The sequence below is a fragment of the Anolis sagrei genome, chromosome 1 (assembly GCF_037176765.1).
Source record: "Anolis sagrei isolate rAnoSag1 chromosome 1, rAnoSag1.mat, whole genome shotgun sequence".
Lineage (NCBI taxonomy): Eukaryota > Metazoa > Chordata > Lepidosauria > Squamata > Dactyloidae > Anolis > Anolis sagrei.
This window is the reverse complement of record NC_090021.1, coordinates 89,463,733-89,491,706: the sequence shown is the minus strand read 5'-3', so window position 1 is coordinate 89,491,706 and position 27,974 is coordinate 89,463,733. Positions and strand designations below refer to the sequence as shown.

General features: G+C 39.5%; 2 protein-coding genes across 3 annotated transcripts in view; one reads left to right on the top strand and one right to left on the bottom strand.

Moving 5' to 3' along the window:
• Positions 1 to 1,946: 1,946 nt before the first annotated feature.
• Positions 1,947 to 27,472, bottom strand: GOPC (golgi associated PDZ and coiled-coil motif containing). 2 transcript variants are annotated; one of them, XM_060753238.2, is made up of 9 exons: positions 27,017 to 27,472; positions 16,410 to 16,574; positions 14,850 to 14,873; positions 13,042 to 13,217; positions 12,498 to 12,663; positions 10,378 to 10,473; positions 9,620 to 9,784; positions 5,126 to 5,306; positions 1,947 to 4,528 (listed from the first exon to the last, which is right to left on the bottom strand). In XM_060753238.2, the coding sequence occupies exons 1-9, from the start codon at positions 27,320 to 27,322 to the stop codon at positions 4,416 to 4,418; spliced, it is 1,392 nt and encodes a 463-aa protein (XP_060609221.2). In that variant the 5' UTR covers positions 27,323 to 27,472; the 3' UTR covers positions 1,947 to 4,415. The 2 variants fall into 2 exon arrangements, with proteins under 2 accessions (XP_060609221.2, XP_060609222.2); XM_060753239.2 differs by lacking the exon at positions 14,850 to 14,873.
• LOC132760915 (nephrocan-like) overlaps positions 27,321 to 27,974 on the top strand; it is a 15,085-nt gene continuing 14,431 nt past the window's right edge. Inside the window, exon 1 of the mRNA XM_067469979.1 lies at positions 27,321 to 27,535. Within this exon, the coding sequence (XP_067326080.1) occupies positions 27,321 to 27,535 (215 nt within the window). The remainder of the gene's footprint in view (positions 27,536 to 27,974) is intronic.

The window sequence follows — 27,974 nt, the reverse complement described above, 5'->3', positions numbered from 1 at the left end:
ATCGTGTCAGAAGCTAATTGTATTTAAAACACAAAGTTTAAAGCTTGGCATTATACTAAATATACTTTGACCAGAAGCTGGCCACTGAAAGTACCTCTAGTATTGCTATCATTTAAATTTTTACAATGCTTTCAGTCAGATCAGATTGAGAAGAATGTCATGTGTACAGCATAAGTGCATTCACAAATGCAACTATGGACACTCCCAGTTTCTGCTACTCATAGTGATGATCCCCCCAGTGCATGGGCTGCAGCTCTAGACATCAGCAGTTTCAAGGAAGCACCAGCAAGTGCAAGCCAAGATTTCATACTAGCAGAAAATTGGGATTATAGTCTTTTAATTATAATATGGATGTTGTTCCCTCCTCTGTCTGACTGGACTTCCTTTTCCTGTGCCACATGAGCACCCCAACCCCCTCCCTTCAGACTCCCTCCCTTTTAAATCCATTAATTGTGTTGGTTTTTGATATACTCTTGCTTTGATGTTCTGGCAATGATGCACTTGTCTTAAAGTTTAAGAGTTTTAAATTTCTGAAGTTTAAAAATTTTAAATCTCTCGACCCTTAGACCTGATGTGTTTGTGCGGGACTGTGTCCCTCTTCTCATGATCTGGTCATTGACCTTAATAAAGTGAACTTGACTTGACTCAAGGAATTCTCAAAAGCATTTAGACTCCCACTCAGGATTTGCTTTTTCTGCAAGTTCTGTCAGTGTAGGGACTATCTGTATCATTTGCTGCCCTCTGCTGACAATTTGTAAAATATCTCTAGGATTTGCTGCCATCTGATGACAATTTGTAAAATATTTCTTAGAAATGGCTTATCACACACACAAATAGTACAAAGTTCAAAGAAAGGGCATTTATCAGTTCATTCAAGAAGCTGATAGTCATACCATTTTACAAGAGTGCAAATCAAGTAGCAATATATGTAAATAAAACCTAAGCTCTGTCTAGCTATATACTAGCAATATACCAAATCTTAAGTGTAACGTAAGAAGTGTTAACTAGATATGTAAATAAAACCTAAGCTCTGTCTAGCTATATACTAGCAATATACCAAATCAAGTAGCAATATAGATAAATGTTGCTTTGTTTCCTAAAATCCAACCCTGCTGATTGGGTTTTTTTCTGCACAAATGCTCCAAACCACAGCAATGTAACTATTTTACTTTATAGCATCATTGGAAAAATTCCATTGGGATCTTACTTCCTGTCCAGTATTTTTCATCTTTGAAAACTGAACAGAACTACAGTTTAATGGCTGCTGGAAATACTACTTTATGCACAGATTGTAAAAGATTAGCAATATTTAATGAGAAAGCAATGTAAACTAAATTCATGCTGATTTTCCCTCTAAAGGCTCATCTGATCCTTGAAAGCAGCAGGGAATAGAGTGACCATATGTATGTACTGTAATTATTTCACAAGCCCAATGTGTCACCATCACCAGTCTGGCATTATCAAATAAAAATCCAAACACATCAATTTGCAAGGGCATCAACACAAGACTGCAGAAGTCCAAAGCTTCCTTAGATGTGGTCGGAAAAACAATGTGTGGGGTGAGTGTTCGAGAAAGCCTCTGTCTCTGCAATTTACCAGTGCTGATTGTAACTTCGACTGGTTTGCTTTGATACTCTCACACAGAGTAGTATAATGAAGAAACATTCAACAAAAGACTCCCTTTATAAAAACAACTAAGTTGTGCAAAGACAAGAAAGAAAAAAGGTTTCTACAAATAAATAGTGACATTACTGGTGTGAACTAATGTGTTCTGTGCAATATTTTGTCTAAGGTACTTAGACAAAATATTGCATAGAACACATTAGTTCACACCAGAAATGTCACTGGTGCTTACTGACCTCAGGTGGCAGGGAGAGCCACATTTGTAACTCACACACAATATGCTCTTTCTTATTTCAAATAATTCACTTTCCTCAGACATAGTATTATGGTTTGGATTACTTTAATATACAGTATTAAAGGAGCAGTTATAAAAATGTACTGCAAATGAAATACAGTTCCATGAGCAAGTGAGCAGAATGACCGACAAAATTATTTTATGAGCAACAGTTAAAGGAATTTATAAATAGCAAAAATCTTTGCATAAAGTATTTACATTTTTAAGATAGCTCTATAAACATATATATAAGTGCACCTAGAAGAGACAAGTTTAACTGTGCTCAACAAGACAACATTTTAAACACTAAACAGTAGGTTAACTGACATTGCACTAAAAGTATTTCACCCTTCAGGTATGTACATCCTATAGAAAAAAACACTTACAAAGTTTCATTTTACATTATTTCCACTCTCAAAATACATCTTTACTTGTTATAGTTTAATGGCCTGCAGCACAGTGAATGGAGAGCAGGCATTCCATGCTTTATCCTATAACAACAAAAGCTATTACATGGTTTGTAACTGTTCGCATATAGAGAGTGTGCATTCTAGTAAGGTACATATGTATATATATACACGCAAACACATACATAACAATAGAAGAACCTACCCAGGACAACCACCGTTGTATCAATGTCTTTGAAAAATACCTTAGGCATTCAAATGTGGTATTTTGCAATATTGGAGATTTTGCTTTTTAAAAATGTGTCTTTTATTGAAGTACTAACCTTAGTGTTTCTCAAACTTTGGTCTTTCTGGTGTTTTGGACCATTTCCCAGAATCCTAATCATTGGGCAAGGCAGCTAAGGCTTCTGGGAGTTGAAGTCCACCTAAGAGGCTATAGTTTGGGAATCACAAATGTGTTGCCTTATCTGGCACAGTAACTAGCATCACGTTACAGGACACACACTTCTCTCCCATTGATTCAGGGCCAATTCACATGATCCCCTTAATACAGTGCCAGCTGCTGACACACCGCTGATTGGTAACAATTACTGCTACCTCACTGCAAGAGAATTCTTCCCATAATGGTTCTAATGGCACAGAAACGGGGTTTTAAAAGGTCCTAACACATGACAGATAACCTTATTCCCCACACTGGAGGTTCCCTCTTAATGATGTAACTGGAGCCTACTGGCAACTGGCACTTGATGTGGTTAGTCATTGGGAGTAATTTTAAGGCAGTGATGATGTGGTCACTAATTTTAATGTTGCCTTACCATAATGCCAGAAATTCTCAAAAAATAGGTGGAAGGGTGGAATGATAAATCTTATGCTAAAGCAATCCCGTCACTACTAAGCCAGATTCAGGGCATAAAATATGCCCATCGGCTTCTTGCTAGCCTCCCATGCTTGAAGTCATGTGACTCTCCTCTTCCAGAGAAGTTTAATAAAAGACCTGAATGGCCATTCTTCATGTCTATGAGGAATATCGCCGTATTAGAATGAAGTCATTGTCCAGAAGCATCCAAAGCACAGTAATCCCTGCAATCGTCCCTCATGTGAACTGGTCATGTGTAAAACTGAGTGATGCTATGCTCTGAAGAAGCTAGATGTTTGCAGATTGTCAGAAATAACAGTGGAACTAAAAGTTCTTCAGACCACACAGCCCACAAAACACCGAGTGGTGACTACAAATCATACATGCTATGCAGTAAGAAGAGGAGGCATCTGAAGCCACCCTCACTCAGGCCAGGTAGAATGGAATGGTACCCACTCAACAGTATCAACTGTATGTTAGCTTCATACAAAGCCAAGGGCAGAATGAATTCCAGCAGGTCAATTTTACACTTTTTTGCACTTCAGTAGTAATATAAGTGTTTGTTTTAAAACTTTTAGAGTATTTCAGATCCAGCATTGACTGAGGAGGTCATAGAGGGCAGAATGAATTGCACACAATTTCATAAACAAACAGAACACTAAGATCTAAATCAGAGATTTAACTCGTAATATGCAACTCTGTGTCTAAAAAATACTGATTTTTGTATCTTGTGGCAATCCAGGATGATATTTTTGCCATTCAGATTTTTAAAAGATGTCATTTAATTTAGCTAGCTAAGTCAGATACATAAAATAGAGAAGTCATGCCTTCCTCATAACCGAGGAAGCAAATGGATGTGATGTTTTGTTTTTGCTATTTATCAGAGGAACACATGTCAACAGTTCTTCTGAATCATTCTAGTACCTTTTTTATATCATAGATGCGATCCAAAATTATATCATATTAAAAGAAACGTCTTTGGGGGGAAAACATGCTTTGGTGCTTACAATTCATGGGTATTTGTTTGACATGCAACTTCTTAGAAAATGGGGACATTTACATGTTTAGATTTACTCATAATGAAGCTTTGGGTGAACCAAATTAATAGGTTTTTTTCAGGCAACAGTAATGCAGCTTCCCTTTATCTTTTAACTGTCCTTCTTTAAAACTTTCTGTGGCATTTATATTATGTAGAACTGCTATAACCCATCTTGTGGAAAAATGTAGTCCCATTTTGATTTAGGTGTTGGAATTTTTAGGCTAAGCTTTCAGCAGACTGAGCTAGTTTCGATACAGTCTCTTCGGTGTCAACAGAATTTCCGAGGTTTCCATTTTCATGACCATCAATACTTGCTTTCTTCTCAAACACTGCAAAGGACAGAAAAAATGCATAAGACCTTATAGACTCTTAAGATGCATAAAATATATTTCTGCTTGTAAAGAAATAACTTGTGGGACTGTTCTTCTATATACAGGCAAGAACATAAGCCAGAACAGGCAGGAAAAACTACAGGCAAAAACACCTCCTCTGCGCTTCCACATCCATATCTGCTCTTGCAAAGGCTCAAGAATGAGTATGCTTCATCTAACAACATCTTTCAGCTTGACAAAGCAAACCCAATGCAAAGTACAGAATTCTGCTAACCAACAAAGAAATGCAATGCTGAAACACTTCAAAAGTAGGGTTTTTTTTTTCGTGTCAGGAGCAACTTGTGAAGCTGCAAGTCACTTCTGGTGTGAGAGAATTGACTGTCTGCAAGGACATTGCCCAGGGGATGTCTTATGCTATTTAATGTTTTTTATCTATTATGTTTATGTATACTGATTTGTTGGAAACCGCCTTAAGTCGCCAATTGGCTGAGAAACGCAGTATACAAATACAGCAAATAAATAAATAAATAAACAAATAAACACCATGTAAATATTTACTTCAACTTTCCCTTCATTATCTTCTGAAGGTTTTACCTTGCAATGATTTGACATCTCCGCTTCCATCTTTTCGACTGGAAGCAGAATTTCCACCTTCCTCCAATTCATCAAGATACAAACGATAACGATGCCCACTCTCATCCTCATATTCTACATTTTCATCATCTGAATCTACTTCTGGAGCGACATATACAACTTCAAATTCAATTTCTCCTCTCTAGAATAAAAGAAGAAAGGTTATGTGGCTTGTAAGTATGGGCAATACAGCAAGCTAAGCAAAGAATAGGGAGATAATAAAAATAATGAAGTAATGCCGTATTTCATCAATTGTAAGATACAGCCCTATTTTTGCTGTCCAATTTTGGGGGAAGTGGTATTTTCAAATCTAGGTAACACCCGTATATGGTAAGACAGCGTAATCTATTTATACCAGTTCAAAAACAGGTGAGTAGACAAAATGAGGGTTAAATTCCCATTTGCCACAAAAGACCAGGGGAGGAAGGACCACAGCAGCCCAATAGGAATGTTCTTCTTCCCTGTGATTTTGCAGCTAGTTCAACTCCTCTTCCACAGCCACACCCTCCATCTTTTGCTTACTAATAGTTAAGGTTCAACAGCAATCAACATTGAAAACTACAGAAATGTGAATTGAACATAGGTTATGTATCCCTTAGCTGAAAAACTTGGAACCAGAAGTTTTAGATTTTAGAATATTTGCATATACATAATGAGATCTCTTGGAGGTGGGACCCAAGTCTAAACACAAAAATTATTTTTGTTTCTTCTTTAGCTTCTACACATAGGCTGAAGGTAACTTTATATACAATATTTTAAATATTTTTGTGTGAAATCAGAATGCAAAGGTGTTGCTATCTCATGTGGACATTTCTGGAGCATTTTAGTATTTGAAATTCTGGATAAGGGATACTCCACCTGTAGTAACAAATATTCCTAAGAGAAGAGAAAAGATGGAGCAAATGATAAACTCTGTAATACAACAATGGATAACACATTACTTCACAGAATATTTGGAAGGAAAGTATTTTTGAACTTTTTGAACTAATGTCTGAAATATACTGCTCAATTTCAGTTCTTTTGTGCTTGAATGTTTTTTTGCATGTGACTGGTGTGATTGAATTTAGATTATCTGTATCTATATCTATATCTATGTATATAATAAAAGTCAAAACTTGTATGCGGAGGACAAAAGTGTGGCGGGAGGAGTATGTGCCAGCGTTTTGATTGGCTGCTGCAGTGGTGCTATTTGCATATGGTCTCTGATTGGCCAGCTTCAATAGGAGCCCCTGGTGGAGAAAAGAGTTCATGGCAGAAACGAGGACATGAGAAGGAAATTTGCATATGGTCTCTGATTGGCCAGCCTCAATTCCAAGATTCCGAGATGAGAAAGAGAGGAAAGGAAAGGCCGGGGGCCGGGTCAGAACACTACCAATACAGACCGAAATAGGCACACAGAGCCCCCATCACCCACTCGACATCCTACTGCAGTTTGGAGGACTATGAACCATGGATGATGGGACTTGCAGTACCACCACTCACATTCTGAGACCGCTGTTAACCTTATCCAATGTCTGATCAGGACCAAACTTGGCACATAGACCTCTCATGACCCACTTTACGTTCTGATGTGTGTTTGGCTGGGGATAGACCATGGATTATGGGACTTGAAGTACTTTTCCCCAATTCCTGAGACCACTGCAACCCTCATCCAATTACTGATAAAGACCAAACTTGGCACAGTGAGTCTCCATGACGCACTCTACATCCAGGTGCAGTTTGAAGGAGGATGCACCATGGACGATGGGACTTGCAATACCTGCACTCCCTTCCTAAGACCATTACAACTGCCAACAATGATGGATCAGGACCACAATTTACACAGAGACCCAGCATGACCCACTCTACATCCTGGTGCGGTTTGGGAGAATTTGACAATGGATGATGGGACTTGCAGTCACTTCACTCACTTCCTGAGACCACTGAGACCCTCGCCAATGACTCATCAAGACTAAACTTGGCACATGGAGCTTCAATGACCCACTCTACATCCTGGAGCAGTTTGGAGGATGACAGACCATGGATGATGGGACTTCAAGTACCTACACTACCCAAGACTGCTGCAAAACTCATCTAATGACCAATCAAGACCAAAGTTGGCACACAGAGTCCCCATGACCCACTCTACATCCTTCTTCAGTTTTGGAGAAGGGTGGACCATGGATGACGGAACTTCCAGTACCTTCACTCACATTCTGAGACCTCTGCAAACCTCATCCAATGACGGATCAAGACCAAACTTGGCACATAGACCTCTCATGACCCACGTTACATCCTGGTGTTGTTAGGAAAAATTTGGAGATGGATGATGGGACTTGCAGTACCTTTGCTCACTTCCTGAGACCACTGAGACCCTCGCCAATGACTAATCAAGACTTCACTTGGCACATGGAGCTCCAATGACCCACTCTACATCCTGGTGTAGATTGGAGGAGGACAGACCATGGATGATGGGACTTCAAGTACCTCCATTCCCTTCCGAAGATTGCTCAACCCTCTTCTAATGACAAATCAAGATCACACTTGGCACACAGAGCCCCCATGATCCACTCTACATCCTGCTGCAGTTTTAGAGGGGATGGACTTTGGATGATGGGACTTGCAGTACCTTCACTCACTTACTGACACCACTGCCACCCTCATCTAATGACTGAAAAAGACCAAACTTGGCACACAGAGCCCCCATGACCCACTCTATATCCTGCTGCTGTTTGTAGGAGGATGGGCCATGGATGATGGCACTTCAAGTACCTTCACTCACTTCCTGAAAATAATGCAGCCGTTATCCAAAGACCAATAAAGACCAAACTTGGCATACTGAACCGCCATTACCCACTTTCTCTAATAACCCTGGCAACGCCGGGTCCCCAAGCTAGTATATAATAAAGAAGAGTGTTTGTATCGGACAGAGGAAGGGCGGTGTATGTGGCAGCGTTCTGATTGGCTGCCGCTGTGGTGCTATTTGCATATGGTCTCTGATTGGCCAGCTTCAGTAGGCGCCCCTGGTGGAGAAGAGGGTTCATGGCAGAAACGGGGCATGACAGAAGGAAATTTGCATATGGTCTCTGATTGGCCAGCCTCAAGTCCAACATTCCGAGATGACAAAGAGAGGAAAGGAAAGGCCAAAGGGGGCTGGGTCAGAACACTCCCAATACAGACCGAAATAGGCACACAGAGCCCCCATCACCCACTCTACATCCTACTGCAGTTTGGAGGAGCATGAACCATGGATGATGGGACTTGCAGTACCATCACTCACATTCTGAGACCGCTGTTAACCTTATCCAATGACTGATCAGGACCAAACCTCGCACATAGACCTCTCATGACCCACTTTACGTCCTGGTGTGGTTTGGCCGGGGATGGACCGTGGATTATGGGACTTGCAGTACCATTGCTCAATTCTTCAGACCACTGCAACCCTTTGCTCACTTCCTGAGACCACTGAGACCCTCGCCAATGACTAATCAAGACTACACTTGGCACATGGAGCTCCAATGACCCACTCTACATCCTACTGCAGTTTGGAGGAGGATGAACCATGGATGATGGGACTTGCAGTACCATCACTTACATTCTGAGACCGCTGTTAACCTTATCCAATGACTGATCAGGACCAAACTTCGCACATACACCTCTCATGACCCACTTTACGTCCTGGTGTGGTTTGGCCGGGGATGGACCGTGGATTATGGGACTTGCAGTACCATTGCTCAATTCTTCAGACCACTGCAACCCTTTGCTCACTTCCTGAGACCACTGAGACCCTCGCCAATGACTAATCAAGACTACACGTGGCACATGGAGCTCCAATGACCCACTCTACATCCTGGTGCAGTTTGGAGGAGGATGAACCATGGATGATGGGACTTCAAGTACCTCCACTCCCTTCCGAAGATTGCTGCAACCCTCTTCTAATGACCAATCAAGACCACACTTGGCACACAGAGCCCCCATGATCCACTCTACATCCTGCTGCAGTTTGAAAGGGGATGGACTTTGGATGATGGGACTTGCAGTACCTTCACTCACTTACTGACACCACTGCCACCCTCATCTAATGACTGATAAAGACCAAACTTGGCACACAGAGCCCCCATGACCCACTCTATATCCTGCTGCTGTTTGTAGGAGGATGGCCCATGGATGATGGGACTTCAAGTACCTTCACTCACTTCCTGAAAATAATGCAGCCGTTATCCAAAGACCAATAAAGACCAAACTTGGCATACAGAACCGCCATTACCCACTTTCTCTAATAACCCGGGCAACGCCGGGTCCCCAAGCTAGTATATAATAAAAATAATTACAGGAGACTCCAAATGAAACTTTAAGCAACTGAATCCATCTATTGATGTAATGAAATGGGTTCTTCCAGGGCAGCTAGCACAATAAATAAGGGAAAAGTCATATAAATGTCAATAATAATCTAGGATTAACTAATGCAACAGTTACCTGCTGGGAGAGAATAGTTACAGCTTCTTTATGCTTGGCATCTCTCAAATTAACTCCATTTACAGCTAGAATAGCATCTCCAACGTGCAGACCACCACATCGATCAGCAGGCTGGCCAGGATGGATTTCAGAGATGAGGATGGGGACGCCATGCTCCTTTCCACCCTTTATAACAATGTTTAAAAGGACAGAGGCTTCAGACATTTCAAAATATCCCACAGCCTAACATATATATGTTTTCAAAACATTTTAAAGCCTAACAATATATATGTTTTTTCAAAACATTTTTTAAAGTTGAATTAATATTGCTAGCCATTTTTTCCGTGTCAGAAGCAACTTGCGAAACTGCAAGTCGTTTCTGGTATGAGGGAATTAGCTGCCTGCAAGGACATTGCCCAGGGGATGCTTGGATGTTTGATGGTTTACCATCCTTGTGGGAAGCTTGTCTCATGTCCCCGCATGGGGAGCTGGAGCTGACAGAGGGAGCTCAACCCACTTCTCCCCGGATTTGATCCGTTGACCTGTCGGTCAGCAGTCCTACCAGCACAAGGCCTTAACCCACTCCACCACCAGGGGCACCAGCCATCAAACATGGTGATAAAGAATTTCTCTATTCTATGAATCCCATTCACAGCACAGTTTGTAGAATGTCTACTATAAGAGCAAAAAGATAATGTCAAACACTGCACGTACAGGAGATGTAGAAGAAAATATAAACATTCAGTTAACAGAAAGAGGAAAACAAATTAAAATATTACGGTAATTGAAATGCCGAGTCCTTCATGATCTTCTTTAACCAAGAGAACTTTTCTGATTGGACCAACACCTTGACTCTTCTTTAAGGAATCTGTATTCTAGTTTCAAAGTAAAAATAAATATTATTATGGTCATAAAGAAAATCACAGGTTAGCAAGAAAAGTTTGCTTCTAAAATTGTCTTAAGAGTTTTCCCATGAGTTTTGGAAGCACTTCTAATTGCCACTACCCCATACAACAAAGTGTAAGAAACTGTCATTATTAAAAAGGAATCACTGTGGATATTTTTATCAGTATTTGTTTCTATGTGTCAATAGTCTCATGGCACTAGCAAAGTTGGCATTACACTGGCTACTGGGGCTTCAAGACAAGTAGACCTAAACAAAACCTAGATCTATGCCAATGGCCAACAAAGTAGAAATCATAACAAATGAAAAAATATATTTGGATGAGATATTCAGATAGTCTCTGTTCAAATGCTGGGGGCAGCTGTTTCTGTTTTGTTGTTCAGACATGCTCAGTGAAGGATTCAGGAGGCAACTTTCCTGCTAAATTCAAATACATGGCTAGAATCAGCTGCAGAAAAATCCCACATTTTCCCAACTCAAGCAACGTGACAACATGTTGCTCCAAATCAACACTAAAAGTCTGTAATTTTCCAACCCTCATTTAGCAGCCTTCCCATGCCAATGCTGCTTAAAAGACTTGCAGCTTGACAGAAGATGAAAAGTAAAAAAAAAAAATGGGAAAGGTTGGCAGGCATATAAAGATTTTGTAAAAAAATAGTTCTTGGTCAGATATTTTGTTAACTGAGGCATGCCCATTAGAGGTGTGCAATTTAGCTAAAAGGCATGTAATTTCAGGTTCCATTGTTGACCTCATTCTGTTACCATGAACTTACTCGAAAAGGGAGGAGTGTTGCCATTTTCATTCGGCAAAGATTCAACCCACTGGCTACAATGGGAAATTTTAAAGGTCTAATCCTCAGTCATTTTAAGGCCTATCTGCATGAAACCTCCCTCTGTTTTAGACACCATTTACAATTGCAGGCCTGCCAAGTTTCAAAGCAATTCACCAATTCATTAATTTTAAAGAATTATTTTAAGTTTTAGCTATAACGTTTTTTGAAATAAGGCAAACCGCAAGATAGGGTTCTGGGAATTGTAGTTGCCATTTGTATCCATTCTCAGCCAATCAGAGCATGGACACAACCACCCTGTTTTCCCCAAAATAAGATCTAGTAGAGGTTTTGCTGAATTGCTAAATATAAGGTCCCTCCCAAAAGACCTAGCAAAGTTTTTGTTTGGAAGCATGCTTCCCCTGGTGACCAGAAGCTGCAATACCATCCCTACTGTACAAGTGGTCTAGGCACTACTGTGGAAGATCGTTCCAGTCTCCAGACAGTGTGTGTGAGCCAGATAATTTACAGCCCTTGTTTTTTGTGGCCCTGTGTGTGACAGCCAGTATACTTATTATATACTGACAACTGTACAGTATATAATAAATGTTCATTTTTTGTTCAACAATAAATGTGAATTCTTCTTCATGGAAAAATAAGAAATCCCCTGAGAATATGACCTAGTGAATCTTTGGAAGCAAAAATTAATATAAGACACTGTCTTATTTTTGGGAAAACAGGAGACTTTTTATTGGCTGTGAAACAGAGAGAGTGAAAAACTTCAACTTCCATCATGCTCTGAGAGGAACTCAGAGACTTTTCAATGTCTGCCTATGCAAGTGCTGCTGGAAAAGTGAGTTCCCAGCAGGGCAACAGGGCCCTCTCTGGAGGAGGAGCCAAAGAAACTTTCCAAAAAAGAAATGGAGGGATGCTGCTTCTGTTGGGGAGGGAGAAAAGAAAAGATGAGGCAGAGCCCTGCATCAAGTATACAGTCTTAACTCCTTCCTCTCCAGGAACCAATAAAATCCAGCTCCCTTAATCTGTTTTTGCCGGGCTTTGCGGCTCCCTCCTCCCCGTTCTGTTTTTGGATATTATACAAAATGACCCATACAAAATATTACAAATATTACAAATCATTTTCGTTCGAACTGATTTGGGCTCAAGTCTAATGCTCATATAATGGTAGAAATGATATGCTCATAAATGCCAAGATCAGCATACTTACATGGCCTGGAGGTGCTTGCATGGGTCTCTTTAAGTCATTGCGACCACGACATGCCCTGATCACAGTTTTGTGCCGGTGCAAATGGATTTCAGCTTCCAACTGGTTCCAGAGTTTATCATGAGCAGGTCCTTTCATATCTCTTCCTAGTAACTGAATTTGTTGAACTCTATGTAGTAAGAAGAGAATATAATACACATAAGCCGATGTGTTAAACTAGTTTATCTTGCCACTCCTATGTTCTAAAATCCTCTAAAGAAGTGATCATGTGGCTTAAATCACTACTAAGACATAGCTGGAAGAATAAAATGGGGTATCTTGCCCACACTTCCCCCAAACAGATCCTACACCAGTTCCACCTTTATTCTCTCCCACTACTTCCGGTTTTCATAGTAGTCTAGAACTGCATAGATAAGAATGCCTGGATTATAGGCTTCTCTATTTCCCATATGTTGTTTAAATATACCAGGAAGCAGTGAATAGTTTAAGCCTAAGGCAACAGTTCTGACTAAAATTCCAATGCAGATGTCTGATTTTTCTTACATACCTTCCTGCCAGTTCTTTATCCAAGTATTTGGCTGCAAGCCTTGCCCCATACACTTCAGCCTGGAGGACAGCTATATGTCGGCGAAGTGCCTCATTTTCCTTCCTAAGTAACTTCACCTCAGCTTCAAGCTGAGCTTCTTTCACCTTTTCTTTTTTGTTGGCTTCTAGTTCTCTTTCCTGGAAAATGAAAAGTCCTAGTTGTTTAGTCATAAGATAAATAATCTTATTATGCACGTAGACATGAAGTCTACAAACACACCAATAAACCATTAGTTACATAGAGAAAAAAGCAATTACATATAAGTGTGGCCTTAGATTATCTGTGCCCCGTGCCTGAGCACATCAGGCATTCTTCTCTAAGAAAGGTTCACGTTCGCAAAATAGCACCGTAAGCGGAAACAAACGTATGGAAGCCCAGGAAGCATACTCTTCTTAATCCAATTGCCACATCTCTCTCTGCATTATAAGACAATTTACTGCAAGTATCAAAAATGATTTATTCTGAAAGAATCAGCTACTTGTACATAATAATTCAACATGGAAGTATATCAATGACAACTGAGTTAAATGAACATATGGAATGGCATTAAAAGTAACTTAAATGACCAATTAACAAGATGGTTAAAACAACATGAATGATGTTTTTTTATTTTATTTAAAAGGGATAATATTTTAAATATATCATTCAGATAATCATGTTTGGTATTTTCAGAGGTATGTTGGAAACACAAAAAAGCAGTATCCGATATTGCTGATCCAAGATTCCACTTCAAGATTATAAGATTAATTGCTAATTTTGTACTTCTAAATTCAGAAGGACTGGATAGTGCAATTTTTTGGCAATCGTTTTGAAAAGAGCTCTCTGAAGTGATGGGTAAAAGTCTGTGAGTATACATAGGTGACTCAGTGGAAGGGACGGAGAAGGTTCATCCCATGAGCCCCTTGGAAGCTTTTAAACAGAGGCTAGATGGCCATCTGTCAGGGGTGCTTTGATTGGACATTTCCTGCATGGCAGGGGGTTGGACTAGATGGACCATGTGATCTCTTCCAACTCTATTATTCTATGAATCTATGTTATTTTGAACTTGTATTCCAACATGCTTTATAAACAGTTATATCAAAAGAAAAAGTATAGAAACTGAGTTTCTGTAAAAATAAACTATAGCTTCTGCTAATCTATTAAGGTATCCAAAGCCAAAGTATATCACAACGCAGCTGGCTTTAAAAATGCAGCCAAAAAAGAACTCCAATGAAGAAATACCTTTCAAGATGTTATTCCATGAAGAAACAAAGGACATTTATGAGGCCAGTCAAGTCCTACTCATCATACTATTCTATGCAAATAAGCATCTTACAGCATTCTATATATTGGGATATTACAATTTTGTTATTTTAGAATTCACTGAATGTTGCATGATTTTGGCTGCTGATCAATTGACTGGTACTGCCAGTCTTTTGTATGAAGTTTTTGTGTCCCAGGAGGCAGCAATCTGGATTTCTGGATTGTGACTGCCATTCAATTTTTACAAACTTTTATAGCAAGACTAAATTCCAATTGCTACTCCAAAAAATGCAAGTTAATGATAGCAATCAACAACAGCAATGCAGGCATGCAGGTTGGGTGGAGAAAAGCATAAAATCTAAAAGCAGCACTGAGCAGACACGAATGCTTGGCGAAGAAACCGAGAAAGCAGAATAATCTAGCTAAAATCCACTGGCACTAAACATCCAGGTCAAAATGCATAAGTCAGCATAATCTACTGCACTGGTTTGAATTGAAACACAGATAAAGGCAGCTAGTAAACTTACCAGGTCCTCCACAGAAGGGACAGACTTAAGATGAGAGAAAAAAGGTTTCATGATTAGAAACAAAGGCAAAGCAATTAAGTTTATAAAAGAACGCCATACACCAGGTACCACAGTAGCCCAAATACTGAATTTCACCATGCGCAAGATCTAGCAAGGAAAATGACAACTTGGAATTTAATTTATGACTTACTTCAATAGGAAATGAAAATGGTCTATTAATGAACAAACAGTAGGAAACTGTTATCTAAATATTTATCATAGGCAACCCCATCTCACAATAAAGCTGAAGCCAATTTCATCAAGTAAGAACAAATCATTGCCCCAAAAATACTTTCAGCACTAACACATGTTTATTCAACAGACATGCAATTATGGAGGACAGATATAAGTAGAAATGTTTTTATAAGACCTAGATTTAAAGAAAGCCTTCAAGACTCCACTCAGATTAGCTTGCTTTTTAGTTTAACCGAAAAGGAAGTATACACATATGCATGCGCACGCACACTTTTTTTTCTGCGTCAAGTACTGTATTACCAAAATCCTTACTTTTGCATCCCTCTAGTTCTCAGTCTCCCCTTCCTCACCTTTAATTTAGTAGCAGCACAGAAGCAGAAGCATAGACAGAAGAAATTAAAACCATATTATCACCAACACATTTCTTTTCCTCTCTTCCCTCCATTCTACATCAGTTGAGGTAAGTGGTTTTGAATAAACTACACTCCATGCCACAATATAGTTACTATACTGCAATCCACCTACAGTGGGTGAGCAAATACAGGGGAAATGTGAAATTAAGCAATTTAAAGAGGGAAAGATAGCAGCTCAACAAGGAGAACTTCTGTGCTGTGCAGACTTATCTGTATGACAAGGGAGTTTGAGGTTTCGTCTCATTCTGAAATTCATGTTCTAAGTCCTAAAACAATGATGGGCAACCTTTTGAGCTTGGTGTGTCAATACTTGCCAAAAAACCGAGCATAACTTGAGTGGGGTGTCACTTCGAGAAAAAACCCATAATTTCTTGATATTTATAGTTTAATAACAAAAATATATTATTGTAATATATAACTGTATTTAATAAACCAAAAACTAATTATTTAATTCACCTGCTTTTTCTATAATGCCATATATCTCGGCATTATAGAAAAATGCTGGTGTAGGAGCCGAGGATTAAATGTCCTTCTTGGGATGCAGCCCCATCTTCTCTGTATGTGGCCACGTGCGGCTGTGTGTCATCGAAAATGGCTATGCGTGTCAGTGCTGACACACGTGTCATAGGTTCGCCATCATGGTCCTAAAACATAGCCATAAAACACAACTACTTTTCGGAGATCACTTCTAACTCCTCTGAAATAACATATTCTTGTTAATTAAATCACATATATCATGTGTGTATGTCTAGTTATCTATTTGAATCTGAAAGGGAACTCTACACACATACATGCACACACAGAGTCGTCTTTCTCAGGCAGCTGAATTGACAGGGAGAAAACAAAGTAGAGCATCAATACAAACACAATGGATTCTACTGTACTGTACATTTTCCCTAACAAACACACTCACCAGTTTTGCCTTGATTGCCCCTGAGTCAACACTCTGTCCTGTTTTGGCATGGAGCTGAAGCTGAATAGCATGAAGTTGTAATAGCTGGTCATGCACCTCTTTTTCTAATACCGCTTTTTCAGCCCGTGTTTCAGTCAGTTCAGATTTCAGATCCACTAGTTGGGCCTGGAAAATACAACATCATTTGTTCATTTACATGGGTAAAATGTCTACCGAGCAAGTTCACTTGAGCAGCACTGCTCTATTTGATGTGAAGGACCATCATCCCCTGCCATTTGGTAATAGACTAGTACAATATTTTTACAATATTTCCACACATTCCTGGAAACCGATTGGGGACTAGGAGTTGATGGCTCATGCAAAAAAAAAAAAAAAAAGAGAGAGAGAGAGAGAGAGAGAGAGTCTGCACACTACTACTCTGAGTAATACTGAGATATAGAAAGACATTGTGGCATTCATTATTATTATTATCCTGGGTTTTTCTGATTTTGTTTTTTTGCTTGATCAATCCAAAGCAGCTCGCAACCTTAAAAACATTATCATTGGAAACAACCAGTTCACAACTTAATAAATATAATTTAAAACCTACAAAAATATAGATATTAAATAGAATTAAACATACACTTATTAAAACAAATCAGTTAAAATCACAATAAACAAATATGAAACCACTGTAAAAAATTAAACACCATACAGCACATCTGAATGTGACCCCTAGGACTTGCAGGGATGCCTCCAGAAAGTATTCACAACATTTTTAAAGATGGCTTTTTAATAAGTGTTATGTTTACCATCCTAAACAGGGATTGCATCTGCTAAGGTTGTACGAATCACAGTACTTAATTACTATTAAGACAAATCACTCCTGTGGGAAAATTATTCACATTTCTTATTTGCTCAGCATGGTTTTTTTTCAACCTAATTAGTTCCACGGAAAAATACATGTGCACAGACTCTTGAGTTATAGACATAGTAAGCTATGCATGCTGCACCTTGATTTGTTTGGAATAAATAACCACTCCTGGTTCCACAGTTGGCAACACCTGTCAGCATCTATACTAAGTGTACACTAAGCAATAAACTGGAAATGTAAAATGACTACACCCTTGTAGTAAAATGACTACCATACCTGTATGACAGAAGGAAATAAATTAAAAGAGGAATCATATGACCCCCCAGATACCTAATTCCTGGCTAGTCTGGGATCCAAGAAGATCTAAAGATTGCTGATATAAATGGTTAAGGGACAATTACTACATGTTCTCTAGTTTGTGTTAAATGCACCAAGATTAAGACAACATGGAGAAAACAGGTATACTAAAACACCATGTTTCAAACAACCTATTAGAAACACCAACAGAAGAACATGGATTTACCGTATACACTCATGTGTAAGTCTAGAAATCTTTGTCAAAAAATCAACCCAGAAAACCTGGACTGACTTAGCCAAAGGTTGGTGTGTGTTCTGTATCTGAATTCCTATATTAAAAAGGGCTCATCCCTTTCTCTTCAGAGAGTGGTGAAAGGCACACAATGTCAATTCCAGAAGAATTTAAAAGAAGCACCGATCCTATCAATTCTTTCTGCCATGGTGCCACTTTGGGCCTTTTTGAGTGTCTGGATGGGGAAATGGTGGTAGCCAAGGACAGCTGCTGCCCCTCTGATGTGGTGTTTGGTGTTTCCCCGTCTCTGCAGAATGACCCTTGATTTATTCATAGATCATATCAAAAACCTGTTATTTTGGGTCCCAAACCTGCCCTTGACTTATACATGAGTTCAATATATACACCTGTATACAGGAAATCCAGTCCATGAGTTACAAACATCTGGCTTGCATACAATTCATAGTTACAAACAGAGATAAGACAACAGGAAGTGAGAGGAAATCTACACCTAGAAAGGGGCAATTTATTCCTGTAAGTTGTGAAAATGGTGTCTCCACTAAAGCTTTATCACTAATCTTTGTTTCCATGACAACCCAAAATTTTCAAATTCCAATTCTCATAGGAACAGAAAGGGGAGGTGAATTCTTCTAAATACAGCACAAATAGCAAAGTAAACATTGCAGGGGTGCTTACTCCTTTCCCTATCCTAGCCCAAACTTTAAAAATGACTGCAGTTACACTTAGAATATCTACCTGTTCCAACTTACATATAAATCCAGCTTAAGAACAAATATACAGAATCTATCTTGTTTGTTACCTGGAGACTGCCTATATATGGTAAAAACAAAAGAAAAAAGAATGTTTATGTTTAGATTCTAAATCACGTTGGCCAATCACACCCCCACAGTTAGTAGAATAGAATTAGAACAGGTTGTGGACAGTTAGTTTTGTCATAACATCTACTCTGATAATCTGCCACAGTAATGAAAGACTTCTCATCAACAATCAACATTCTTCTCCACATGCAAATTCGTTGATACCAGAGTTTTTAATATTACCCTTTTGGTATCTATTAAGTTTCAATATTCAGCTGAACATAAGAGTCATTAAAAAGCATGATTGAGATTGTAGCCTCTTGTCTATTCACACAGGTGATTGTCAACTCCACTTTTAAAATAGCTTCCTAAACATTTATGAATTTAATTTTTCATAACTATTAAGTTTCAGTCAAGTTTTGTAAGTTTTTTTAACATATAGGGAGACATCACCCCTTTGCTCATTTTTACGCATATACCAAAAAATACAAAATGAGATGAGGAGAAATCTAGGAGCACCTTTAAGGCCAATTGATCTATTTTATCATGAGCTAGGTGGGTAACAATTCACTTCTGATTAAAGCCACAGGTTTTTAAGCACAGTGAGCCAGTTGTGGCATGAAAGCTCATACTAAATTATATCAGTTTAAAGGTGCTGACATATCCAGCTTCCCTTCCCCTCCCCCCTTTATATGCTGTAATAGATAAACACAATGATTGCTTTGAAAACTGGTATGCCAAATGACATTTTAGTGTGTTTCTGGAAAGACTGGAAATATATTTTAACTTTTATCTTCAATTCTTACTTCTAAAGGGGATAGATAGAAAAACTGACCTCCAAGAAGACTGGGAAATATGAAAGTGGACCACAAAATATTTTAAGTTTACCACCACAAAGAGATAAAAGGCCTGCCATAGACTAAACAATGGCAATACATCAGGATGTACGATTATCCTAATTTTCTTTTATATTTCACCCATAACAATCAGCATACACCCCTTCAATTACAAACAAGAATGACTAGGCAGGAATTGCTGTTATAATCTTCATCTTCCAGAAGACACACAGTCTAAATGCATGACAAGCTAGCAGGAAATAAAAATACTAAAAAAACTGACTTATCTCTTTGAATGTTTAAGCAGGATTTATTTCCTCTGAAGCAAAGATGAAAAAGGACTGCCATCTGTTCAAAATTTAGAAAATATCTATATTCTCAATTGCAGAAATCTAAGAAGGGGAGTATGTTTTGTTTTTTTTTTAAAGTTACACTTCCTTTCAAAAAAGAATTACAGGCTGAGCATCCCTTATCTGGAATTCCAAAATCTGGATTACTCCAAAACCAAAAATTATCCTTATCGGTAGCTGAGATAGTGACACCTTGGTCTCTGATGGTTCAATGTACAGAAACTTTATTTCATGTACAAAATTATTACTAATATATAATAATATATAAGGTGTATATGAAACATAAATTAATTGACATGGAAGAAGAAGATATTTTAATATAGTTAAACTGGGAAGCCAATATCAACATTTCCCACTTTTAAGCTCTGAAGATACAGACTACATTACAGGATTTTAAGCTCTGAAGATATGGACTACATTACATATTAACTAGTACATAAACAACTTTGAATCACATCACTGTAGATGGCTCTTTAAATATTAATATGAGAATCAGAAAATTAGGATTCAAAACTGGAGGGAGATCCAGTCCCTATGATCCAGCACCCAGTCCTTATTTGCAGTTAACAGTAATCTCAGATTCTCTAAAACTAATGGATTGTTGTTTTTCCTTTAGCAAGAGCTGGAAACATTCTTTTGGTGAAATATGAAGAGTATCTATCTGAAGAAATAAAGCAGCCTAGCGACATTTCATTCTCACACCATCCTTTTCCTGGAAGAAATTTTCTGCACTGTTGTAGAGTCCAAGAACTGTGTAGCGTTAAAACTCCTGAGTGCCACTCACTTCCACAACCTCTGCAACAGCCACTAAATGACTGGAATCAACCTGACACCATTTTCCCAGCATGTTGATACCCATGCCTGCAACTATTTATTATCGCTGTGTTTTAATTATTTTTTGCTTGTTAATTTTAACTAGTCTCTTGTCCATAATTCTGCTTATATTATGGACTTAGTTGCATGATACTGTGATATCACAACAGGTACATTTCCTTTTGAATGCACACACAGAATATTTATCACATTCTTTGCTTTCTGGACTGACAATATTTTTAAGTAAAGAGTAACACTGAAATAGCTGTTATAGCATAAGCTACTTTCTGATTATGAGATTAGTTAATGTGTAGCATTGTTAGTTTTACAATGCATATAACCAGGATAAAAGTATCAAATTAAAACAGTGGCATCTCATGCTTCATTTGAATGCATCTTTTTTATATAATGAATGGAATGGGTGAAAAAGTACAGAGGTAGAAAAAACCAAACCCAAAATTCACAGTCTCGGTATTGTGGTGCCTCTAGGTACTCAAATGATCCTAAAAATATACGGCTCAAAAAGCTCAACTAGTACAAAATTATAAATACTTACACAATGTCACAAACTGTGAACACATTAGACTGCATGTATGACAGATATCAATTTTACTACAACCAGCCTCTCTAAAGCGTTGCAAACACAACTTAAATTTGTCAAAATATTTATTTTATTTTCCCGATGTTACATTTATACCAATTTTTCCCATCAAGTTTTATGCTTTGCTGCAATGTTTGCACACATGCATATTAAAACTGAATTGTCTCCAACAATATATACAGAGTGCCAAGAAAAATAATGTAGCAATCCCATGCTGAAATGATGAACTTCAAAGATGGGAGAAGATGCATTTTAATAAGATGTTCAGCTACATATGACTTCTGGGGAAGACAGAGATAGGAACTCCATTCTAGAACCTTCCAGGTTCACACGGAGATTAAACTGGCTCCCAGATCTGGAAATTCATTACAATAAAGAACATATGTAAAGCTGTATAATTAGAACAATAGTTGACAAAAGCACTGCTCATCTTATGTGGAACTGGCCTCCTCCTCCTCCAAAGTACAAAGTATCCTTCCAGGTACTTTGGATATTGGGAGAGAAAATTAATTTGCTGTGACTTGTGATCTGCTGTCAAAGGCAGAAAGGAGTAGCACTTCAAAATATGCAACAATAAAAAAGATTGGAAAAGGCTGATCTAAATTGTTAATTACCCGAGAGCACCCATTTCTGCATCTGACCTCTTATGTAGTTTGACACCACTGCCATGGCTCAATGCTATGAAATCCTGGGAGTTGTAGTTGGGTGAAACAACAGCAAAGAATGTGAAAGTTCTTTTAAAGCTTCAAGTACAACCCCCACAATTCCACAGCACTGAGCCATGGCAGTTAAAGTGATGTCAAACTGCATTCATTCATTTTGGTGTAGATGGATCCTTAGATTCACATATTTTGAATGGCTTTTATATTTTTCACCTCTCAAAACAGCTTTGTTTGTTTTGGATATGTTCCAGAATTATTATTTACCAAGCTACTTCTTACTTTTTCAAACTCATTCAGTAGACATATAGTGACCTATCTCGGTAGCATATTGACTTTCTTTAACTGCACTTTAAAAACCCAAGAAACACAGTTACTGGGATATGACTATGACTAATACCATAGGTGGATAAACTCACTTAAGGAAGCCACAGCCTTGAGTGGGCAAGATCTGAACTGCAAAGCTGTTAACACTGTGACTTCAAAGTCTCTCATTCATATGGTCACTTGGCAGTTAACAAATATGAATTAGATATGCTCTTTTTCACTAACCTTACAAAAGTTGGCATTTCTGTAGCAGTATTCTTAATACTATAGTTAAATGGAAATTGTTCAAAAAGTTAAGGCATAAGATATATAGTATTAGTAATAAAATAAATATATATGAGAGCTTTTTAAAATGAAAGTTGGAGCAAAGTCAGGATCATAGGGATGTCCCTAATAGGCATAGCCCCATAACTACACATGAAAGAATGCATTCTTGCAACATAAACTTTTTCTGGCTCTGCAAGTATTTACCAAATTATATGAAGGAAGTTCAGTATTGAAATTATACCACTATCATTTTTGCAAATGTATTCTGTCTGCTTATCCTCACATCACTGGAAAAACTTGAAACCTACTTAGAATTTCTGAGAGTATGTATTTTAGATCAGATTTTGGACACAGTAGCTTTCATATATACAAAGCTCTTTAGCATGCTTTCTTCAAGGTCCAACCTGGACATCTTGGTACATGAGCCCGAAATTCAATCAGCATCTCCACTCTTACTTGAAAAACACCCATTTCATATAGTGTGGGATGCTTGTTCTTTATGTTTAGTACCCTCAACAGTATTCAATAATAATCTGCAAGTGACAGCCCCATATTACTTCATGATATAGCTGACCACGTTTCCCCCAATACTGGGTTTTTTATGCTTTATAAAAGAGCACACCAAGTCATATCACATTGCTTGTCAGGACAAATAACTTAACCATCAATTACAATCATACCTGTTCTGATTAGCAGAGGTCCTCCAGGATCTCAGGAAGAAAGAAGACAAAATTTTCCATCCCCTGATACCTAAAGTTTTAACCGAAGATGCTAAGAACTGAACCTGGGATGTTTTATCTACAAATGCACTTGCTCTGCCACTGTTCCATGAATAAGGCAGAGAACTTCATTTTAATATTATTAGCAATTCAAGACTACATCTAAACCTTTATTTCAAAAACTCCAAATCCAAGTGGAGGGGACACTTTTTATTATACAGGTTGACTATCCCTTATTTGCAATTTTGAATTTTGCAGTAATATGTTTTATCTGGGTGTTTTAACTGTGTTGTACCCCCCAAGAGGCAGCTAACAAATAACAGTTATTATTATAATTAGAACAAAATAAAAATACTCCAAAATTCAAAATCATCCACTGTGATACTTTTGCTTCCATGTACCCAAACTTTGTCTCATGCACAACATTATTTAAGATACTGTGTATACAATTATTTCCAGGTTATATATACAATGTATATATGAAATACTAGTGAATTTCATGTTTATACTTGGGTCCTATTTTGAAGATATCCCATTATGTATATGCAAACATTCCAAAATCCAAACAAATCTGAAATATGGAACACTTCTGATCCCAAGCATTTTGCGTAAGTGATACTCAACCTGTACATATTTTGAGGTGGGAAAGCATGAAATCTTAGTATGATACTTGTATCTAAAATTTACCTCCCCTTTTGAGTCTCCAACTCACAATATCCAAGCAACAAAGTTTCAGAAACCTTGGACCCAGGCTTTTTCAATTCCAAGGGCAACACTTTTAAGCACGACAAAGCCACCACACTGGACAATTAGTTGTGTTTAACAAACTAAATTCCTATAAGTTTATCTCCCCATAAGTTCTTTGTCTTTAGGGTGCCACTGGCTACTTAGATGTGGTCAACACATTGTCTTCCCTTAGCTATGGCCAGATTAGACCAATTTGCTCACCAATCAGCTACTCATGAAAAATGTATATAAGGTATCTTTTAATCCCATTTGAAGGGTTGAAATGAGATGGCGTGTTCTCATGGCCTTGCTTTGCCATTAAACACCAGCAGAAGAAAATGAACTCCTCCCTATGACTTGAGGTGGAGTGGGGGAACAGAGCTTGGGGTTATTACTTTTGGGGCCTGCAGCTCCCAGAATTCCCCACCTTCTGGAGCTTGTATTCCAAAAAGCAACTTTTCGGAGCTGTGAAGAAAAGTCATTTTCCTTCTGCACATTACTTCTTTCACGTATGACTCCTACACCAACATCCCATTTCCTATTCCTCTCATCCCGGAACTGAACTCGGGCAGCTATTCTCTGCTTATTCCTTCCCCTTGAACTTCATTCACCTCTAATCATCTTTAATGTCTAAAAACATGAGACAATTTTCATAAAGAAGAAGGAAAATATAATGATATTTGTGGGCTTTGGGGATTAAGCTTTACCTGCTTTACTCAACAGGCAGAAGTTGAGACTCTATGCTAGATGGTACTTCTGCTTGGGACCAGAAGTGGTTTTTGTTTTTTGTTTTTTGGATTTTGGAATACCTGCATATGTATATGCATATGCACATACATACATGATGAGACACCTTGATAATATGACCCAAGACAAAACCCAATACCCATTTGTCCCTTATCCAAAATGCTTGGGGACAGAAGTGTCTTGGATGGATTTTTTTATATAAGGATATTTATACAAGATATTTTAAAATAATTTTGTGTATAAAACACAGGGAACAAAGGTGTCACACTTTCAGCCACCCATGTGGACAACTTTGGAGTATTTTGGAATCCTGTAAAACCTTTTAATGAGAAGATGATTATGCTTTGGGCTGGAGAGTGAGAAGTCAATTTTGAATTCTGTGCATTAAGAAAGAAGGGTTGTGAAGCATTTTTTCTTCATTTTCCCCCTTCCCCAACACCATCCTATTCCACATCACTTCCCTCCCTCATTTAAATATCTATTTTATTTACTTATGAAAATCTTAATTAAAATATTGTTTTAAAAAAGCAGACCTTTAAACTGTTAGAGGTCCAAGTTTGGGTCCAGGCTATTTGTCTAATCATATCTCCCCATACAGACCATTCCGTGCACTGTGGTCAGCAGAGGAAGCCCTCCTCTCAGTCCAACCCCTATCACAAGTGCAGTTGGTGTGAACAAGAGGGAAGGCCTTCTCCATGATCACTCCCTATCTGTGGAATTCCCTCCCAAAAGAACTAAAAGTAGCACCCACCCTCCTCTCCTCTTGAAAACGCACATGTGCACTTTGGCGTATGAAGAGGAGGAGGATTAGGACAGTCCTAACCTATTCCACTGCTGCTATGGTATATGAGAAGAACAACCTTGATAGTCATTTTAATTGCCTTTTCTAGGATTTATGTCTAAATGGTTAATTTATGTTAGCATTATAATTAGTTTTATTCGATTATTTGTATTTGGTCCTTATTTTCCTGTCAATTTCTCTTTTGTCATAAGTTTATGGTTATTATTTTGGTATTAATCTGTTGATTTTAAAATGTTTGTATTTGACTTGGGCATTGAATGTTTGCCTTTCTTGTGTGTAAACCACCCTGAGTCCTATTGGGGAGAGAGGGTGGTCTACAAATAAAGTTTTTTTTTTTAAAATATTATTAGCATGTCAGCCGCAGTGTGTAGGTGTGTCACACAAATGTAATGAGAAAGTTCTGGGTCAAGGTGAAATAAGCAATGAATCATATCTCAGAGAGAGAAAGATGTTCATGAAATATGTTGTGTCCCTATACATTTGAGCCAACAATGTGATGCGGCGGGAGAAAAAAGCCAATGGGTTTTTGGCCTGCATAAATGGGACTATAGTGCCTAGATCCAGGGAAGTCATGCTACCCCTCTATTCTGCCTTGGTCAGACCACACTTGGAATCACACTGTGTCCAAGTCTGGGCACCGCAACTGAAGGGAGATGTTGATAAGTTGGAGTGTGTCCAGAGGAGGGGAACTAAAATGATCAAGGGTCTGGAGAACAAAACCTATGAGGAGCGCCTTAAAAAGCTGGGCATGTTTAGCCTGAAGAAGAGAAGGCTGAGAGGAGGAGCATGTATAAATATGTGAGGGAAAGTCATAGGGAGGAGTGAGCAAGCTTGTTTTCTGTTGCCCTGGAGACTAGGACACGGAATAATGGCTTCAAACTACAAGAAAGGAGATTCCCCCTGAACATGAGGAAGAACTTCCTGACTGTGAAAGCTGTTCAGCAGTGGAACTCTCTGCCCCGGAGTGTGGTGGAGGCTCCTTCTTTGGAGGCTTTTAAACAGAGGCTGGGTGGCCATCTATCAGGGGTGCTTTGAATGCAATTTTCCTGCTTCTTGGCAGGGGGTTGGACTGCCAAGAGGTCTCTTCCAACTCAATGATTCTAAGATTTCACTATTAACAACCTATATATGTGTCACTATCTCTTATAACAGGCATGGGCAAACTTTGGCCCTCCAGGTGTTTTGGACTTCCACTCCCACAGCCGGTGGGCTGTTAGGAATTGTGGGAGTTGAAGCCCAAAACACTTGGAGGGCCAAAGTTTGCCCATGCCTGTTATAACCTCCAGTTTGTGAATAAAACTGAATTACTGTGTCGCAAAATTATGTTGGCAAAAAAAGTGTACCATCTCCTGAAAAGTTTGGAAGGCTCTGCTCTAAAGGGTGCTGTTGCCACTTAACATGATCTGTGGGGAGGTGCTTGGTTCGACCCTGGTGTTTGTATTTCAATGAAAGAGGGGTGTGGAGGGAGCATCAGGGGGACGGGTGGGCAGCGTGTGTCAAGCGTTTGGTTCCTCGGAGGAAGCCCCCGCGTGAGAGACTGAAAAGGGAAGGCAGCTTCACCTCGAGCTTGTGGTTGATCTGGGAGACGGTCTGGGCCTTGTGGCAGAGCTGGGCGAAGCAGGAGCTGAGGCTGGTCATCTTCTGCCGGCCCTCGTAGGTGATGTCCGCCTGGTCCGGGTCGATCTCGCCCAGCAGCAGGTCCACGTCCACGAAGGCCTTGTCGAACTCCTTCTCCAGCACCTCCAGCCACCGGAACATCGACAGGCCGCCCCCGCCGCCGCCCCCGGGGGACGAAGCCGACGAGGAGGCCGCTGCCCCACCGCAGGCCCCGGGGCCCGCCCCCCCGCAGGAGCCCCCGCCAGACATGGCGCCCCACTGGTGCTTCAAGCCTCTCCGCCAACTCACCCACCCACTCACCGACCCACGGGCCGCCTTGGCCTCCCTGCGCCTCACTCCCTCACTCGCTCGCTCGCGCACTCCCCACGGCGCATGCGCGGGAGCGGCGGCTCCTCTCCTGTCAGCCGGGAGACCCCGAGCGAGCGATTCCCTCGCCTGCCACAACGGAGACCCGCTGGCCAGGTGGGACGGGCCGAGCTCCGAATCATCGATCGGTCGGGAAGCTTCCCTTCCTGCCTCCCTCCCCTGCGGCCGCAAGGGGCGCTGCTGCGCAGTTTGAAGGGGCGGCTCCAACCAACCTTGGGTCCTCTGTCTGTTTAGAACTTCAACTCCCAGGATTCCTGGCAATTGGCAGTGGTGACAGGGGCTTCTGGGAAGCGAAGTCCCAATCAGCAGGAGGACCTGAGGTTTTCTCAACCTTCCTAATGCCGCGACCCCTTAATACAGTTCCTCGTGTTGTGGTGACCCCCAACCATAAAATTATTTTTGTTGCTATTTCGTAACTGTAATTTTGCTATTGTTATGAACCATTGAACCATAGAATCACAGAGCTGAAAGCCTCAAGGAATTCATTGGGTGTCCTAAGTTAACAGATGACTAAGTTAACATCTATCTTGGACAA